Source organism: Aquarana catesbeiana, linkage group LG03, assembly GCF_042186555.1.
Source record: "Aquarana catesbeiana isolate 2022-GZ linkage group LG03, ASM4218655v1, whole genome shotgun sequence".
NCBI classification, from domain to species: domain Eukaryota; kingdom Metazoa; phylum Chordata; class Amphibia; order Anura; family Ranidae; genus Aquarana; species Aquarana catesbeiana.
This window is the reverse complement of record NC_133326.1, coordinates 596,561,304-596,582,269: the sequence shown is the minus strand read 5'-3', so window position 1 is coordinate 596,582,269 and position 20,966 is coordinate 596,561,304. Positions and strand designations below refer to the sequence as shown.

The 20,966-nt window shown below is 40.5% G+C and overlaps 1 protein-coding gene across 2 annotated transcripts in view; it reads right to left on the bottom strand.

Annotated features, from left to right (window-relative positions):
• LRRTM4 (leucine rich repeat transmembrane neuronal 4) overlaps positions 1-20,966 on the bottom strand; it is a 1,026,134-nt gene that overhangs the window by 120,224 nt on the left and 884,944 nt on the right. The window contains exon 3 of one of the 2 annotated variants that reach the window (XM_073622048.1): positions 10,128-10,211. The exons of the other annotated variant lie outside the window; for it this stretch is intronic. Within the exon in view, the coding sequence (XP_073478149.1) occupies positions 10,167-10,211 (45 nt within the window). The 3' untranslated portion in view covers positions 10,128-10,166. The remainder of the gene's footprint in view (positions 1-10,127; positions 10,212-20,966) is intronic. 2 annotated transcript variants of the gene reach the window in all.

Genomic DNA, 20,966 nt, shown 5'->3' with positions numbered 1-20,966 from the left:
ACAGAAATAACGAATTATCTGAAAATGAAATAGCGTAACAACGATTTTATATATATATATGTATATGTATATATATATATGTATATATATATATATATATATATATATATATATATATAGAACAAAAGTATGTATTTTAATGAAAAAAAAATTAAACAAAATTTTCCGTCGTGCACAAGTCTAGCCTATACGTATAGTATGTGCCTATAGTCAGTAGAAGGAGGAATGATGGCCCATCATTGGTATCATTGGTATTAGTGGGAGGAATAGTGCCTAATTGTTTATATCAGTGGGAGGAATTATGCCCCATTGTTGGTGTCAGTGGGAGGAATAGTGTCCTATTGTTGGTGTCAGTGAGAGGAGTTGTTCCCCACTGTTGGTGTCAGTAGAGAGAATGGTACCCCCTTGTTGGTGTCAGTTGGAGGAATAGTGCCCCCTTGTTGGTGTCAGTGTAAAGAATAGTGCTCCGATGGCCAGATAAAGGCAAGCAAAGGGCCGCAGTTTGGAGAACACCGGTCTAGAACATTAACAACAGACATGTGCAAATGTGTAGGCACCTCCAGTGAAACCTTTTTGTTGGATTTTCATAAGAGATAGTAACATAACAGAATTGGCAGAGAACAGATTTAAAGCTGAAATCCAAGTATAGGTATTTTTGCATAGTTACATTGGTCTAGCTTGGATCAATGTAAGTATGTATGTTGCATACCTGGCAGATCCTCTTTTGTAGCTGGAAATCAAAGCATTCTCAAACTGGATAAGGTGGAGATTGTGTATTCACAGCCCCACCTCCCCCACTTCACTGCCTTGTCCAATGAGAGAATGCTTTGCATTCCTTGGGAAAATGCAAAGTATTCTCTGAATGGCACCTGTACCTAGTGAGCAACCTCCTGTATGCAACAAGCACCAGGTCAGTGGCTCGGCTTGGGCCTGGAAACTAGCAGAAATTAGGGATTAATTTACTAAAGGCAAACCCACTTTGCACTTGGATGTGCAGTCTCTGTAGATCTGAGGGGGAATATCTGAAATGAGGGGAAGCTTTTCTGATTTTATCATCCAATCATGTAGAAGCAAAAATCCTGTTTTTTATTTCCCTTGCATGTCCCCCTCAGATCTACAGATCTACAGCGACTGCACTTGCAATGTGGATTTGCCTTTGGTAAATTAACCCTCCCCCCGTGTAATAGCAGTGCCTACTACCGTGATTTTCAGCTTCCAGCAGGATTGCCAGGTTTGGAATATGAACCAATACAACTATTCAAAAATATCTATACCTGGAATTCAGTTTTAAAGTACATCGGTCACCTTTTAAAACTTGTTTAACCCCAGCATTAGATTTCAAGCACCTACAGGTATCTATACATGCCTTCAAATCCCTATTCCAGCAACCTGAGAACCCCCACCCTCCGACCTTATCACCACTCGTGTGCAAATCTGATGCACCCCAGCCTCATCTTACTTACAGTGCTGTCCCATTAGTCCATCGCTGCGATGAACGGTTTTATTGGTCATTAGAAAATGTAGGAATAGCAGCTTACAACATTATCAGGAAGTGTTTAAATGTTTAAAAGAGCAGAGAAGAACTAGAAGGTCCAGGGTTGTAATGAGCAAAACAATTTGCTCCAAGTGAATGAGTGAAATCCAAAATTTTGACTTTGTTTATCATGTGCATCCAGATTTGTCTCATCTGCATCAGGGCCTACATTTGGAGGGGGGAGGAAATGAGGCAATTGGCCAGAGCCCAAACACTTTTAAGAGCTCTCAGAAGCTTCCCCTGCCCTCAATCATGCCTGCAGATATACAGCTGCACCATTACAGCAGAAGTATGCTGCTCCTCTCTCTTTGCAAACTTTTGCAAAAAGTCTGTTTAACTTTTGTCTAAAAATGAAGGTCCATTTACACCTATGTGTTGGCGATTCAGCTGCCTTTTATTTGCAATGTTCACAGTGTAATGTGTTATGGCATGCTTTCATACTATTCCAAACACCTCACAACACTATGGATCAGAAAGAAACAGATCATATTTTCCAAATCAAGCCTCGAAACAGCACAGAGATGTGAACATCACATATTTTTAAACATTTTAATTATGTGCGCACACATTTTAGTATGTTGGAGTGCTTGTGTTGCAACAGTACAACGTGAATGGGCCCTAAAGGTAAAACAGTGCAAGGGAGTAAAGCATCCTGAACCTTACAATTGTGAATAGCTCTAAATGGGATTTTTAAGGCAATTTTGAAAAAATAAGAATATTCAAAAAATAGAAATTTATTGGTACAAAATTTTAAACATAATTAAAAGGTTCCCAAAAAGGGAAACCCAAACAGATGTACATATATCATAAAAATACAAATTGTATCGCAAGTGGTATCGCCCTACTACACACATATATATATATATATATATATATATATATATATATATATATACCATCCATACAAATTACAAATGATGATAAGTAGTGGGAAAACCAACGCGTTTCGACATATGTATGAATTATATTCTTCTTCAGGGTAGAATACAGAGTAGAATACAAATACGTTTTAGAATCCAAATAAGTAAATATCATATGAAGCATGAAAATTATGTTAATTTATTTGGATTCTAGAACGTATTTGTATTCTACTCTGTATTTTCAGGAGTGGTATGAGTCCCTGAAGACTGATACAGGGATGATGGCAATTTACACGCCAACTTGCATGAGTCTAAACATTTCTTAGCATCCTGAACAATATGAACTGGGTCATGCTGGCGTGCCCCAGTTTGATTCAGGGTCCCTGCCGAGCTTAGTGTCCAATTCATTGTAACAGAATTTCAATGTATAACTGCAGTAAAGTTCACGTTAAAAAGATAACACAAGTGTATCAGCTGGAAATATACCCAAGCTTTCACACATGGCATATTTAATGTTATTTTTTTCCAACCTGTTAGGTACAGCAAATACAGTAATTATGTAAATAAATCTGAAAGCATATGTTGTGTTTGAATTTGTTTCCTGCAGGTTGCAATACATTTTTACTAAGACAGACCCTATATAGGATGTCCTATCCAATCACAGGGCAGGCTGCCAGTCAAGGATCGGGCTGTTGTTTGAGTGAAAATGGGCACCTCCAACATTGGTAGCCCAATGTGTTGGAAAAATCTTTGTGTTACCTAGTTAATCCATCTTGAAAGAAGATTTTATAAACTGCTGCTTAAATCTGTTCCCCAGCTTTTAGTGAAGATTAAATAGTTTGCTTGGACAATATGCTACAAACAGGCAAATGTCTGCTTGCTCACCTACATACCCCCCCCTTTCCTGCTGGGGGGGGTATGTAGGTGAGCAAGCAGACATTTGCCTGGCACTGCTGGGGGCCAGACACTGCTGGGGGTTTTGCTGAATTCAACAGGAGTCACAGGACTAGGGTTGCCACCTTTTCTTTGAATCAAACCTGAACACTTTAACCTCGCACAGCAATTTTTTTTTTTATTAGTTTAAACTATACATATATTTTGCCATTAAATAACATTTCTAATCATGTGGCATTAATAACAAGAGTCCCCCTTTACATCAGAGTCCACAGAGTTCCCCTTTTACATCTGAACTTGCAGAGTTCCCGTTCACTGTAAGGAGGACTCTGCAGACTCTGATGTAAGGGAGAACTCTGGGGACTCTAAGGAATGCTCTGAAAACCCTGATATAAGGGGGAACACTGAGAACTCTGATGTACGGAGAGGACTCTGCAGTAAGTGGGAACACTGTGGCCTCTGGTGTATAGGGGAACTATGATGTAAGGGGTGCTCTGAGAACCCTGATTTACCTTTGTGTACTCACTCATAGGCAGGAGAGAGAAGGGGGGAGACTCCAGTCACAGACAGGGATGGATGGTGAGCTCACTCACCCCTTGGCAGTCAGCACCTCTCATTCAGATGTATCTGAGGCTGCTAGACTTCCAATTTCTGTCCCCCACTGTCCTTTTCTGAGGCACAGTTCTGGGGCATTGGAGTGTGGGCAGAGATAGAGGGGTAGGTGTGGGAGAAAGAGGTGCAGATCGAGTCCTCTCTCCTCTCCCGTCAGTGTGGTGGGTGTGGGAATTGTTAGTTTTGTTAGTGCTGGCTTTGGGCAGTGTGAAAAAGAGTGTAACAGACACTCTCAGCTTAGACAACTGCAGCCAGCAACCCTGCTGGGAAGCCATAGTCCTGTCTGAACAATGTGTCCGGGTTTCAGGCTGAAACCCGGTTGCATGATTCCAAACCCGAACTGTCTGGGTGAATCCTGGACAGGTGGCAACCCTACACAGGACCTGCTATAGCATAGTTACACTCCCTTGCATTGCAGGGATGTCATCCACCCACGTAACCTTCAATACAATCCAACCCTGGAGTTTACCTGGGGTGGACTTCTGCAGCAGGGAGAAAGTGAAGGAGCTGTGGAGTGAGGAAGGGTGTATCAGCAGACATTCTTCTCTGAATTGGTAGGTGACAGTTTCCCTTTATAAAAAATTACAGTGAGAAAAATGAGGAGGCTACCATCGTTGAACTCTCCTTCTGAAAAGGTTAGTTGCATGGTTTTCTGTGGCTTCAATACTGCATTGCTTTAGCATGCAGCTAGTAAAACGACCTAGTAAGAAAGTCAGCAGCCCTGAGCTTCATACCTCTTTTGGGTCAATGACTCAGAAAACAGCTTTTGCATCAGCCTGCCTATGTCTCTCAGCCAAGCTGGACTGGGACAAATCGTAGGCCTGGGCAATTTAGACTGAGCAGCCCATTTAAAAAAAAAAAACAAATGTCATAATAACAACACCTACCAGCTTTTTTCCAGGGACAGGGGGGTTCATGGGCTAACGTTTGCAGGGTCAAGTTGGTCCTCCACACTGTAATGTAAAGGGGCACTGTGATATAAAGGGGACTGCACTGTAAAGGGACACTGTAATAATTACAGTGCCACTGTACTATGCAGTTCTCTTAATACCATAGGGCCCCTTTACATTACAGTGCCCCTTGCAGTCGTGCCCCCCTATTTCTCTCTAATCAGAGTGCCCCCTTTTACTCTCTGCTTCCCCTTCACAGTCCTACCTTCATCAGGACAGAGGCAGGATTCAGCCTGTGTGTCCTCTCCAGGATCTCCCCGCCAACAATGTCATCCTATCAGCAGGGCAGGGGGCGGGAGGAGCTGCAGATCAGGATCATATTAACAAGCGGGTGATTACCTGCTTGTTAATATGAAAAGACTCCCTCTCTATGCAAATCTCCAGCTCCTCCCGCCCCTCCAATGATGTCATCCTATCAGCAGAGCAGGGAAAGGAGACACAGGCATGGCCTCATAGTGGAAGGTGATCAGCGACCGAGGTCTGTGTTAGCCCTGCCCGGACCGCGGTCACCACTTACCTTGTGCAGTGTGGCCCAGGTTTGGGGACCCCTGCATTAGCCAGCTCATGTTAGAACATGCAGCCCTGCGGCTGCTAAATGTTTCTAAATGTTTTTATTTCTTATAGGTATTTATATTAGGCCGACAATTTTATGCAGCACATATTGTACATTCCCCTCAGTCCCTCCTTGCCCGTAAGGAGCTTACAATCTAGGGTGCCTATCTCACATGCATACATGCTAGAGAGAGGCGCCAATTAACATATCACCATATATCTGGAGTGTGAGAGTAAACCCACACATGCACAGGGAGAACATGGAAATGCCACGCAGGTAGTATAATGTTTGGGATTTGAACCAATAACCCTGGTGCTGCAAAGCAGGAGTGCTAACTACCAAACTAACTACTAAGCGACTGTATCAAGTAACCAGTTTGGGGATACTGGTCTACTAAATATATAAAAAAAGCTTCTCTTGAATATACCATGGAATAAAAAAACACACACAGAAAATGTTGTTGGTATGTTTACTACCATTGCTTTGTTTGTGCTTCAGTTTTCCATTTGCTGCTGAGATATTGAGCATTGCTTTAGTAATAGTAAAATGTAAAAGGTATATTCAATGCATAAGCCATTCATTTAAATCAATCAGCCTATATGTATTATGACTGTAATCTCCGCTGGTTTTGAACTATGCAGCATACAGCCCTGCGTTAAAGAAAACAGAGCGTAGCCTATTAACATCTAATGAAAGAAGCGGGACTATCTTGTACACAGGCTGCAGAACAAGATGAAAAATCATGTTTTGTTAGGAAATCTGCGCCCTCGTGCAGCTCATCTCCCCACATCTAATCTGAAACGTAAGCTGCAGGCAACCTCAGGCACAAACACAATGATCCTTTAATGATTTGGGTTGATTTAATAGGGGAAATGCTAAACAGATTGGACAAGTAGGTCTGCGCTGAGATGGCTTGGTAAAATAAACTCCTGTCTCTGGATAGAAGAGTATACGGATTAAGTAACATGAAGGGAGGAGGGTTCTTTTTATTTACAACTGCTAACTGGGGTCAAAGCAGTGATAGCTGTAGATTGTCTAGCTGAGTGGGGCCCATGCTCATGTTTTTGTGCCTTGAGGTGTGCTACAGTAAAGGAAAACTGTCACTTTGCCAATTCAGTGCAAAGTTGACAGTGTCTGTGAAGAGGCCCACCCAACCTACTAATACTCACCTTCCTAGTGCTCCATTGTCACACCTTCCTCTACCAGTGTGAAAAATACCTGGTGCTTATTTGCATGTGGGAGCGTGCCCAACCACTAGGCCTGAGTATTGTCACGTGACAGAGGGAGTCATCACAGCACTGGGGGATTGCCCAATAGTAATGGGCAAAGTGACAGTGACTCTTTAAGGCCACCCTTTCATTTTGAATAAGCTCTCAACGTGATACAGAAAGCACCTGTATTTTTTTTTTAAATGCTTTGCATTATTACACACAGAGCATGCATATTTTTTTGTGTTTTAGGCTTGATTCAAACTTTTGCTGTGAGGCAATGCAAGGTAAAACGCTTGTCCTATCTGTTGTTACTGCAATGCAAGTTTAACAGGAAGCCACTCAGTACAAAGCACTTTCTATTCATTCATTGTCCAGTGCAGCTGACACTGCAGAGAAAGATAGGGAACCTCTGTCCTCAGTCCCCTTCTCTGTCACAAATGTGATACATCAGGTGGGTCTGCTTAGACCCCTGATATTTCATCAAAGCCCCCAGTTGAGCTCCTAAAAGAATTGTAATAAAAAATATTGCAATAAATTAATAAAAATGTAACACTACTAAAACTGCCGAACTGACAACTGTTTGTTTACTTTTATAAGTGTGTGACTGTCTGTGTGTGTGTATATATATATATATATATATATATATATATACACACTATATTCCCAAAAGTACTGAGACGCCTGCCTTTACACGCACATGAACTTTAATGGCATCCTGGTCTTAGTCCGTAGGGTTCAATATTGAGTTGACCCACCCTTTGCAGCTACAACAGCTTCAACTCTTCTAGGAAGGCTGTCCACAACGTTTAGGAGTGTGTCTATGGGAATGTTTGACAATTTTTCCAGAAGCGCATTTGTGAGGTCAGGCACTGATGTTGGACTAGAAGGTCTGGCTCGCAGTCTGCGCTCTAATTCACAAATTCATTCCAAAGGTCTTCTATCGGGCTGAGGTCAGGACTCTGTGTAGGCCAGTCAAGTTCTTTCACCCCAAACACGCTCATCCATGCCTTTATGGACCTTGCATTGTGCACTGGTCCAAATAACTTGGTAGAGGGTGGATTATGGTGCGGGGTTTTTTTCAGGGGTTGGGCTTGGCCCCTTAGTTCCAGTGAAGGGAACTCTTAAGGCATCAGCATACCAGACATTTTGGACAATTTAATGCTCCCAACTTTGTGGGAACAGTTTGGGGATGGCCCCTTCCTGTTCCAACATGACGGCACACCCGTGCACAAAGCAAGGTCCAAAAAGACATGGATGAGAGAGTTTGGGGTGGAGGAACTTGACTGGCCTGTCCTCAACTCGATAGAACACATTCACTCACCCATGTCTTTATGGATAGCTGCAAAGGGTGGGCCAATTCAATATTGAACCCTATGGACTAAGACTGGGATGCCATTAAAGTTCATGTGCATGTAAAGGCAGATGTCCCAATACTTTTGGTAATATAGTGCATATATATATATATATATATATATATATATATATATATATATATATATACATGTGTATGTACACACACATATATGCACATACGCTCATATACACACACACACGCATGTGTATATGAGCTTTGGGGTGCACACCCTAATGCACTATTCTGCACACACCAGAGCCAGAGCACAGGCTCTCTATAGAATTGAAAAATCATTGTACCATAAACGCATGGGCATGGCACTGAATATTTTGACAAACAGCTCTGTGGCTTTGTGGCCAATATCTTCCTGGAAAGGGGCAAGTAGGTATTAAACCAGCAGGCGGAACTGGGAGTAGATCAAGGTACAATATTACTGTAAGTATGGGGTTAAAATAAAACTGTAGGCAAAACTTTTTTTTATTTTTTTTAACATTTTGGATTGAGTAAGAGAGGGTTATACCCCTGTTGGTTTTTTTTTTGCCATCTGTCCCCATTGAAGAGATTCACCTTCTCTTCCTGTCTCGTAGACAAATAGGAAGGGAGAGGAAATCCCTGAAAATTAAGGGAAACTTTGGGGACCCCCAAGCCATAAGAACTAGTGTCCCTATTGAAAGATTTCCCCTCTATTACTTTTCTGGGGACACCCCAAAATTTGGGATTTTCTTTTACCTTCACTTTCAATGATAAAGGTAAAGAGGATATATAGAGAGGATGAATCTCTCTAATGGGGGAACAGACAGCAATAAAAACTGACAGATGTTCTAATCCCTCTGTACTCTATTTGAAACTAAAGAAAAAGTTTTACCCTTGGTTACACTTTAGGGTCACACAGGGGACTCAACCCACTACTGTGCCATAGAGTAAAACTGCTCAGGCAGCTTTTGTCTGGCCATTGACCTACTTCGTGGCATCTAATATTCACATCCCTTATTGTACAGTGGATTTACATTACACACAAATATTCTCACTGTTAAATACAAAGTATAAGTATATTGATACTCTATCAAAGCATGAACCAATTATAAACTCATTGATTTAATTTTCTAAAGTATTAGAATTTCCATTTAGTTTATTGCTACTTTGAATCATCCGATCACACACAAAGAAACTTATTTTATAATTTTCTTGCACACGACTTAGTATGATGTGAACAGAGCTGTACTGGGCTAAATAAACATCCTTTAACTTCAGTAAATCAGCCCCAATCCTTGGCTAATCCATTACATAGGTAATCCAAGTACTGACACCTATGCCACGCTAAAACAGTAATAAGCAGAGACGCATACTAATTACTTTCACACCAATTTGACAGAGATAGTAAATATATGGTAATTTTATACAACATTATTTCCAAATGCCGTCACTGTCTGCATAAATCATTTTGAAGCAGAATGTTCAGGGACCATTGTGTTGCTATATTCCATAGCAGTTGCATGGCCCCCTTTGGCTACAGTTATACTTTTAGGGGCCAAAAGAGAGAACAAATGCAAAATGACACTTGGGATCTGGGAAATTTGTATGATCTACATTAGATTAGTGCAATTATTTTTTATTCACTGCTTATTATAACGTGGATTTGCAGTTCTCAATGTACGTGCCACTGTAATTATATAATATGCAAGCATTGTGAGTTTTCTGTAGATCTGCAGTATGTGACATAGAGGGTTGTTCAGTAAGGCAGTGTAAAAATCAATGATAATTAGCAATGTACATTAACCAACGGCTACCTATCAAAAATCATCAGTTTCTTTTTCTTGAGTAAACTCAGATTTGATTGGTTGCTATGAATTACTGTATGTTGCATATTATAATTGCTCTGCCTCATTGAATAAGCGCAAAAATGCTAAAATGAATCCTGGGCTTTATGTAAACATGACGATAAATTGAAGCAAAATTGAAGGGAAAGTTGGAAACCAACTCCTATAACAATTCCCTAGTGCAAAAGCATTGCAATTTATATTATAATGAATGGGGGGGTGGCTGTTGTGGTTCTAAATGGAGATGACGGTCAAGAGCTGTGGGGTTACATGACAAAGAGCAGGCATGCTTGGCCATAACAATCTCGTGCTAACTGATGTGAATACTGAAATAACTCTCACCTCCTAGGCATGTGGTCTCAGCTCAGCTCAGGGTTTGGGTCAGCAAAGAGAGGCTTGCACTGTGGAGACCTGACTGTACCTGGCCTGTGGACAGAAAACAGGGGCTTCAGAATACCATCCAATCACAGAATTATTTTACTAAATCAGTTAGCAGAAGATTGCAAAAGTCAAAATGGGAAAAAATGAGGGCATGCATATTACTTTTTTAATCTTAAGATTTAAGAAAACAGTTACTGTAGACAGAAAGCATGACTGACAAGACAAGAATGACTTACACAGGTAGTAATATGAAAAGAAATATTGGTAAACTGGTGGGATACAAATGACAGCTAGGAATAGGCTAAAGTAGCTACGATTTTTAATGACACAAAAATAACAGACATGATGATGTAATTATGAAATACGTTTTTTTAATACATAGTAACCACACTTCCCTTTTTGTCAATTAATTTACTAGGTACTGTACCTCTGACCAGATCATTTTGTCACTAATAACAGAACAATAAGAACAGAACAAAAGCAAACAAAAGCCCTAATAATCATTCGCAACGTTATCATTTTATGGAAACTTCTGTATATTCACTAATCATCATTTGTACACTATATTGTCAAAAGTATTGAGACACCTGCCTTTACATGCATACGAACTTTAATGGCACCCCAGTCTTAGCTTTGTGCACTGGTTCAAATCCTTTGGTGCAGGGGGGGATTATGGTTTGGGGTTATTTTTCAGGGGTTGGGCCTGGCCCCTTCCTTCCAGTGAAGGGACTCTTAAGGCATCAGCATACCAAGACATTTTGGACAATTTCATGCTCCTAACTTTGCGGAAACAGTTTGGGGATGACCCCTTCCTGTTTCAACATGACTGCACACCAGTGCACAAAGCAAGGTCCATAAAGACATGGCTGAGGGAGTTTGGGATGGAGGAACTTGACTGGCCTGCAGTCCTAAACTCAACCCAATAGAACACCTTTGGGATGATTTAGAGCGAAGACAGCAAGCTAGGTCTTCTTGTACACATCAGTGCCTGACCTCACAAATGGGCCTCTGGAAGAATGGTCAAATTTTCCCATAGACACATTCCTAAACCTTGTGGACAACCTTCCCAGACGAGTTGAAGCTGTTATAGCTGCAAAGGGTGGACCAACTCAATATTGGGTTACCAAGACTGGGATGCCATTAAAGTTCATGTGCCTGCAAAGGCAGATGTCCCAATATTTTTGACAATATACAGGCATACCCCACTTTTAAGTACACAATGGTGTTTATTTACTAAAGCTAGAAAGTGCAAAACCAGGCTCACATCTGCATAGAAACCAATGAGCTTCTAACCCCAGCTTGTTCAGTTAAGCATTTTTAATAAAACCTGGAAGCTCATTGGTTTCTATGCAGAAGTTAGCCTGATTTTGCACTTTTCAGCTTTAGTAAATAAACCCCATTGTGTACTTAAAAGTGGGGTATGCCTGTAGTGTTTTTGTGTATATGATCTCCTATCTTTGGTCTTGGGGTTAAGAATAGTTGCCAACATTTTAAAGCCCAATTCAAGTGTCACATCTTTTTTATCGCTTTGCAGACCTGTTCCCCTGCATGTTTTGATTTGAAAGTGATTTTTGCGTGGATCACTACTCATTACTTTTTTTTTTCTCATTGTAAATTGTGTTTCCTGCTATGCTACTCTACTGCTCTGTGCTGGCATCATTGAATAACAGCCATAACCCTCAGCATAAATGTCCTTACATAGACTTCTTTCACTGAAAGAAATCTGGTGTGTCTGACCCCAGGTCTATTACAGAGTGCTGATTATTGAGTGCACTAGCTCTAAAAGTGGTGCCTATTTAGACACCTTGTACATCCTCTGTAAGACTATAAAAAATGCAGGTTGTTAGTATAACCTGGCTTTTTTATTCGTTTCTGTAATTTCAGGCTTTAAAATTATTTCCAGGAATGCTACTGCTGATCTATTCTATCTAATTTCATGACTCATAATACAGTTTTAGAAGACTAAGGATACTATACAGTATAGAATAAACTAAGTTGCAGGACTTTCTGGGTACACATACAATACTAATACATACCAGATTTATATATATAAAGGAAACCTTTTATTACTCTGTCAGCCTAAACAAGCATATTTATTAAAACATTTAAACAAAGCAGCTGACTATGCTATGCCATTATAAATATTTATTTTCGTGCTGAGTATACATAGACATCTTTCATCCGTGCATACATTTTTATTAGTAACCCATTAGAATCCACTGGATGGGTGGAGACTTCTCTCCACTGTATTCCAACAAAGCACATGGAACCTTCTCAATGTATGCCATGAACCAAAGTCTGCTTCCTCAGGAGAATATGAAAAAGATGGTATGTAAACCAGCCAACATTAATTTAAAACAGAAATATCCAAAGCTAAGCAACTGCCGAAGGTCTAACTCAGGGATCATGGGAAGAATATGAGGGGAAGAAAACAGATTTCTACACCACAGGCGTCCTAGCACAAGGTCCTGCCAGGATTTGTAGGAGCCCAGCAACCTTATTATAGATCACCTGTAAGGCAACTACTATATTCCCTTATAACAATATCTCAGTTTTGTTGAAGGTATATATCTGAAAGGATCTCAATATGAGAACCCACTAAGATTGCTGTAAGAATATATGCACAAGTAGATCCTCCATAAATTTGGTGCTGTGATATTAGAGTCAATTTCATCCAGGTAAAAAGGGAGGGCAACCAAAAAATCCTCCCACATACCATATGTTTTCCAGCTTGTATAGCTGCAGATCCTTTAAGTTGCTCTCTATAGCTTGGGTCCTAAAGCTTGAACATATACCTTGGATGAAATTGAGATTTTCAGATTAATTTACACAATGGAATATGGTTGTTATCTTACAGGGGATCTCTACTTAAGTTACTGGGCTCCTACAGATCTTGGCAGGACCTCATGGTAGGATATCTGTGGTGTAAAAATACAAATTCTTTCCCCCATCCCCCTCCCCCCACGGTGCCTGGGTTAGACCTTCAGCAGTTGCTTAGTTTTGGATACCTCTGTTTTTAATTAACATTGGCTGGTTTATATACCGCCTCTTTCATGTTCTCCTGAGGAAGTGGACTTATGTTTGTAACACTATCCCAGCAAGAGCCACTTGGTAAGTTGGGTTCTCTGTTCTGTGCCTCAACTCCAAGAATAACCTCAGCCTCTCTGACAGACCCACCGTGTTTCCCTGAAAATAAGACCTACCCCCAAAATAAGACCTAGCGTTATTTTCCAGGAGGGCTGCAATATAAGCCATACCCCAAAAATAAGCCCTCGTTTAAAATGCTTGTAAAATCCTATAATCCACTCTATTACAGTAGTATATAATGTGCAATGTGTCTGTTTCTGTAATATAATTGCGGAGAAGAGAGCTCCAGCGTGTCACAGAAGTGCAGAGCGGCACTATAACAATTATTTTACAAAAACACACACATTGTACATTATATACTACTGTAATAGAGTGGATTATAGGTTTTTACATTTTAACTCAGTTCACACTGGGGATTCCTGACAGGCAGGGAGGGAGAGAGGGAGAGAAGATAGTACATTACATGGTAAGACCTACCCCAAAAATAAGCCCTACTGTGTCTTTTGTTGCCAAATTTATTATAAGACCCGGGCTTATTTTCGGGGAAACACGGTAGTTGAATGAATGTTAGTGCAAGTACTTATAAAAAAAACAAGTATAGATACATTTAAATTGGCTGTAAGTTAGCACCAGGAAATAAACATAAGACAGTTTACTGGTAAATTAACTCAATGTATTGGTAAGGGTTAGAATAAATGGTGATTTCCATATAAATGAGCACACAGAAGGTAGGTTCAGACACAGTCTGCTAGACAGTATAATCACTATGCCAAGGTAGCTTAGAATAACGTTCTGTACCACTAGATTGGTATTAACTCATGAGCAAACAAATTCAGCAATATACAGCGCATGTGTAGTCTAGAATATACTCTTGGGAAATGGCTAGGATATGGTGCAATGTCCCCTGACAGGTACCTCTTAGCATATGCAATAGGTGAAGATCTCTGAGTAGCAGCTGTAAAGGGACAGTCTTTAGTTTTAACTCTAAGTGGATAGCATGGGTGCACATGAGAATAGCCCAAGCCAAGCCTACAAGCGGCAAAAAGGCTTTTAGATGGCTGTAAAGTCAGTTCCAAAAGTGCTAAGTCTCTCTAACAGCAAATAGTAAATCCCCATAGCAGTAGCTCACAAGACCCAGTGATATTGCAGTTCACCCTCTGGTCACACACAATGATAAGTGCATTCTCTGCTCTGTACCCAGATGACTCTGTCTGCTGGAACCGCCAAACACAGTGCTCCAGATCATGCCCAGGCAGCTGATATGCAACAGTGATGGTGCACACTGGACAGTGATGTGCACTCTCAGGTCTCCCTCACAGCAAGAGAAAGCTGTGTCCTGTACAGCCTAAGAAAATTTAGCTTTTTGCCCTCTTCCTGGCAATACCCCTCAAGGAAATGCAGTTGAAGAGCTCTTGATTACAGTAGAGTCTCTCTACTCTGGACTACAGTTCCCACAGTGCAGTGCTGCCTGACTCAGTCTATTAAATTCTTCCTGCTCAGCAGCTGCCTCCTCTTGCTGATATAGCTGTTATCCAGTTCAGCACCGCAGGGCAGCAGCTAGTGAGAGCAGCTGTAGCCAGTATTTCTCTCACTTTCCATTTCCAACCAAGCACCTTGCTACATGCTCATGAAATATGTTGAGAAAGTTCCACCTGTTTGGTTGAATACAATGGAGAGAAGTCTCCACCAGCCTGGTGGATTTTAAAGGAGAAGTACAGCCAAAGCTCATTTGGCTCTACTTCTCTTGTGAATCACAGGAGGGCAGTTCATTCTGCACTCCTATGACCCATTTTCAGCAGAAAGTAGGCTGAAGTCCGCTGTTGGCTGACGTTACAGAGCTGGTCCAGGCTTGGACAAGATCGTGACAATTAAGTCTATGATCGCTCGGTTCTCAGTCATATGCTATGTACACACAATAGGATTTTCCGAAACAAAACTGTGGATTTTTTTCCGAAGGATGTTGGCTCAAACTTGTCTTGCATACACACGGTCGCACAAATGTTGTCGGAAATTCCAATGTCAAGAACATGGTGACGTACAACAGGTACAACGAGCCAAGAAAAATTAAGTTCAATAGCCAGTGCTGCTCTTCTGCTTGATTCCAAGCATGCGTGGACTTTTGTGCATCGGAATTTTGTACACACGATCGGAATTTCCGACAACAATTCTTGTTGTCGGAAAATTTGAGAACCAGAAATTCCGACAACAAATGTTCTATAGAGCATACACACAGTCGGACTTTCCGACAACAAGCTCACATCCAACATTTGTTGTTGGAAAATCATATCGTGTGTACTGCCCTTTAGGGCTGACGGGGGACAGATGCAGCATTAGACCTGTTTAGGCTGATACAATTAAAAAAAACATTTCTTTATACATACTGTATATGTATTGGTATTACATGCGTACCCATAAAGACCTGCAATGTGATTGCTTTTCTTTATTCTGTGTATGGGTAAGGGGATATTGCAAATAAAATGGTGGAGTCTAGTGAGTCTATTGTAACACTATGCAGTACATTACTATATACCTTTTTTATTTCAAGTACATACAGCATTAAAAAGTATAATTGATATTAAAAAGTAAATCAAATCAGAATAAAAAAATAAAAAAAAGAAAGTTTTGATTGTACAGCTGGGGAGTATAGGAAACAAAACATTTAAAACAACAGAAATATTCGGGTACGCATCATAAAGAACCAGAAATAGCCATCAGCTCCCATTTGCTGCCCCTTAAAGAAATCCTGGTGCCCTTAGTATTGAGAACCGTTATATCAAATAATGACAACTACATGTGGCTGCATTTCTCTCCTCTAAGAAAGGGTTAATGCTCTTCAGTTGAATGTGCCAGGTATGCCGTGCCTCTGTTTTCCTAAATTAAAGGAAAATGTTCTGTATGCTCCTGTATGCATACTGGTGACAGGAAGATAACTGCGAATGCTAGAGTGTGGGTGTGAATATGTTACATCCATAACCCTCATGTTTGTTACACACCTTACATAAACAACAATATGTTATGTTAAATTAATCTGCAGTTACCATCTTCTACAAGATCTCCTCCGTCACTGAACAATTTTTCCTAGATTAAATTTATAATAAGGTGTGCGCTCATAAAATGCAACTCTGTTTTCTGTATTCCTTGACTATAACTGGCGATAGACGTAACACGTCTTGGTAAGAATGATGTGCAGATTGACATAAGCCCATCCTCAATCAAACCAATATCCCCTGCTGCATGTGTGCGTCTCATTGAAGGACAAATGTGGTGTATACATGGTCCACTCAGTGAGAAGGGGGAAAGACTGGCTAAGTACTTAGAGTTTTCCTAAAAATCTGGAAGATCTCTGTTGCAGTAAATTATTTCCTTCATTGTAAGAAGTAATCGCTTTCTCCACTGAAGTGTTTCCATTGTTGGCCAGCTTCTCTCTTGTGCATTGTATTGCCTGTCTAGTCAGAAGTGGGAATGCCCTGTTTATGGACCACATGTCTATGGTACAGATCAGGGGTCTCCAAACGTTTTAATTAAAGGGCCAGTTTACTGTCCTTCAGGCTTTAGGGGGGATGGTCTTTGGTCAGTGTTGAAGACATTGTGCCACTTATCCCAGTAGCTTATTTAGTTCTAAAGAGTGTCAGGAACATACCAAAATAGATATGTACAGTATTTTTCGCTCCATAAGATGCATCTAGGTTAATAAAATATTCTGAACCAAATGGTGTACTAAAATATTTACCAGTGTCAATAAAATGCAGCCTGATCAGTGCCATAAAATGCAGCCTGAAATGTGTCAATAATGCAGCCTGATCAATGCCATGAAATGCAGCCTGGAATGTGCCAATAAAATGCAGCCTGAAATGTGCCAATAATGCAGCCTGATCAATGCCATGAAATGCAGCCTGGAATGTGCCAATAAAATGTAGCCTGAAATGTGCCAATAATGCAGACTGATCAATGCCATTAAATGCAGCCTGAAATGTGCCAATAATGCAGACTGATCAATGCCATTAAATGCAGCCTGAAATGTGCCAATAATGCAGACTGATCAATGCCATGAAATGCAGCCTTACCTGTGCCACCTCCACCTCGCACAGACTGATGTTTCTTATATATCCACCTGTCACTCAGAAGCCTGGCCAGTATTCGCTCCATAAGACGCAGAGACACTTTCCCCCATTTTTTAAGATGTAAAAAGTGCTCCTTATGGAGCGAAAAATACAGTAATCCTCACTACACTGGACTGCATATATCTGGTTACTTTGCCCGTGTTTAGCTGTTAAATTTGTAAATTCAAAAGACTCAGCAGCCAAATGCAGGTCAACTGACGGGTAAAAGTGGTTGCAAAAACATGTACATTGGGTCAGGACTCAGCATGCAGTCTCTTAACAACCTAATAGAAGGAGCATTCTTTCAAGGACATTTTGGACAGAAAAGACATCTGGTTAGCAAGGGGTATGAAAAAGGCTATCTACATCAAATCGGCACATCCACCTCTAAGCAGGAGTGGTGCCTTCTACATCATTTACAATAAAACATATTATGCCATTTCAACATCCCAACCCCAGGAATCATGACAAAAATGTACACCTTCAGTCATGCCTGTCCAAGATTTACTAGCACCATGAATAGAGATGTCTCACATTTCATGATGTCCTGTGAGTATGCCCTGCTGTGTCTCACATTTCACAGAGCCTGCCTTCTGAACTACAGAGGTGATGGAAGGAGAAGTTTCAGGAGGCGGAGTCAGTACAGGAATCACTGCTGCAAGCAGCAAGGTACCATGGGATATGTAGTTCTTAGAAATTGAATGTGAACAGCAGAGAATACTCTACAAAGCATGCAGGGAATCCAGAAAGTTGTGGAAAGAGATGGCTGGCAGACAGGCAGAGCTCACAACATTAAAGGAGATGATTCAAGTAAATCTATATTAAATCATCAAAAATTACTGTTGCTTGTACTGATAATACAATGCTGATGATATAAAATGAAAGCGTATGTGAACATAAATTTTCTTGAACAGGAAACTATCATCATGTCAGACACATGGGGCATTTTTGAATAAATTCCTTTAATCTGATGGGATAGCAAAGCATTACAACTCTTATGTGATCCTAGTCAATCCTTTGAAGTCGAATAATGTAGAGAAAGTTCCCAGCCACTTATAAATTGTCATGACTAGTGATACACCACTCAGTCCCTTAAACTGTATTGCTTTTTCACACTACTTGTCTATAATGTAGTGAGTGGCACTTTTTGAACACAACAAAAAAAGTACCAGGTCCTCTGTAAAGTATTCCAGATTTGTGCCTTCCAACTTGTTTTCTGCCAGGTACAAGCACAGGCAGTCTATTTGACAGGAAACACATTTTACTATACATTCCAACATTTTAAAATTCATTATATAGAGAGCTTCAAAGTTTCTGTAGCACTGAGTTGTCTAGGCGGTATGCCTGCTGTTTATACAGGCAGTCTCATGTATGGAAGTGCCAACTCTTTCAACCCAAACTTTAATACAACTGGTTGGTTCAGGTACATGAATGAAGTTCCTTACAACATTTTATTCATATTAACACCAGTGTGCAGCTCCTCAGCAAAACAGACATGGCTAAACTCCCAAATTACATATTTCCCATTGCTGCATCCTCTCTAGAAGATTAAAACCCACTCTCCAGGGCTTATCTTTACCTAATGCACTTTTCTAATGTGTTGCCGATGTCTAAGCAAAAGCCAGATTCCATAGCACACTGCCATTTAGTCTGCAGCCCACCATACTTTTGCTGCTCTCCACATTTTGAGCTTGCCTAAGAGCCTCCTTCCTATAGTTTCTTACCACAAAGAAAGAATTCCAGCATTCTATAAGTCCTTCCCCACCCATCACCCAGCTCTTTTGAAGGGATTGCAATTTCTTACATGCATCCTTTCCTTGTTTATTATTGTATGGTCTAGCAACAATTAAAAACAATTGAAAAAAATGTAAGTAGTTATGAATGTTAATATTACATAGTGTTCTATCCAAGCAGCAGATGGGACTCTAGCTTCCTTTTCATATTGTTAGCACTGTGTCCTTTTAAGTTGTTCTAAAACATGTCTTTTACAGAACTAATGCCACTGTGACAATATTTAAAACATTCTCTAAACATATATATAGTACCCTAATTCCAGTTGTCCGTGGGCCGATATGGGGAAGTTACAAATCCTCCCTCTTCTTGTCCGGTGTTGGCAGAAGACAGTTGTTACTACAGCATTGTACATCACTCTTGTATTGGTATTTGAGTACCATTCAGTGCAGACTTACTGTGAGCCCAAGCCAACATGATGACGCACACCCAGTCAGTGTTTCCAAGACAGCTTGGGCTCACAGGAAGGGCTTGAATGACACATGGTATCATTCAACCTGAAATTTGGCAGCAATGAGTGGCAGAGCAGGAAGCAGAGGGTAGACCTGGCGCATGGAGAGGATGACTAGTGAAAAAAATATTTTTTTCCCACACTGATGGGAAAGAGGAATTAAAACAAAAGATGGAGTACTTCTTTAAAAATGCACATACCCCAAAATAAGCAATTCAAATAAAGTTGACCCAAAACCATTAGAATTTCCCTTAAATAGAATGATATTTCAAAACAGACAGCAAGTGCACTGCTAGAACACTTCAATGAGACTGATATACGTATGCTCCATTTGAGACTTCAGGTGCACACAATATACTTGACCTGACCCTTTGCCTAAAGTCCTTTACACCCGTCAATCCCTGGGTTCACGTCCTGTTATCCTTGCTTCTACCACTGATATACTGTAACAAAGTAGGGAGAGAGAAAGGAGACGCTACACTGCACAACACTGCTGGCCATGAAAAGAAGAGTCACACAGGGTGCCGCAGGGAGCTGCTTTAGGATTACATGCAGTCTTTTTATTCTGACTGGATGTCTCATTCAGCATACTGCAGCTAACTACAGTATATGCTTTATTCAAAAAAAGTACTTTTAAAGAGTCTTTTTGTTGAATTCAGGGATTTCATGTATTCCCTTTTCACTCTTGGCATTGTACAGATATTTATTGTAAAAAAAAAAAAGGCACAAGTTTAAACAATATATTTAGCCTTGAGTCACCTTTATATAGCTTGATTTCCTGCAATAATTTGAGATAATACACAAATACCAAATGTATTTGTTGGCATATATTCCTGTCACCTGCTCATTGAAAGAGTGATCATTGCGTAGGCTAATATACAGTCTGTCAGTTCATTAGGTTCTTGTCAGGTCATTGAGGCATAAGGCACTTTTTTCCTTGTCAGCTGTTTTGCTATGTTATTATTAATAAGGGTCATCATTGTACAAAATGTCTACCTTTGTTATTTTGGTGGCAGGTCCGGTTTATTAGGACATGCCTTGCGCTTGCATCAGACATGGCTGAACAGTTTGATTGTTCATACAATTCTATATCCACCTTTCTATCTCCCTATAACAGATGCAATTACAATGTAAGCCAGTCCAAAATGTGTTCAATTATATTGGGGCAGCCAGCTTCTGGATGTGACCAGTGGTTAACCACAAAGTGCGGTACAGATCATTAATAAGGCAAAATGAATTCTCTGGTTCGGGCTCAGGTTGGAGAACAATCTACATCCACGAGTTTCCTATAATTCAGCATAATTGTCAGTTTGGTATTCTGGACAGGCTCTGGGCCAAGCTTGCATGAAGCATGAATTGCTTGTATCTCTA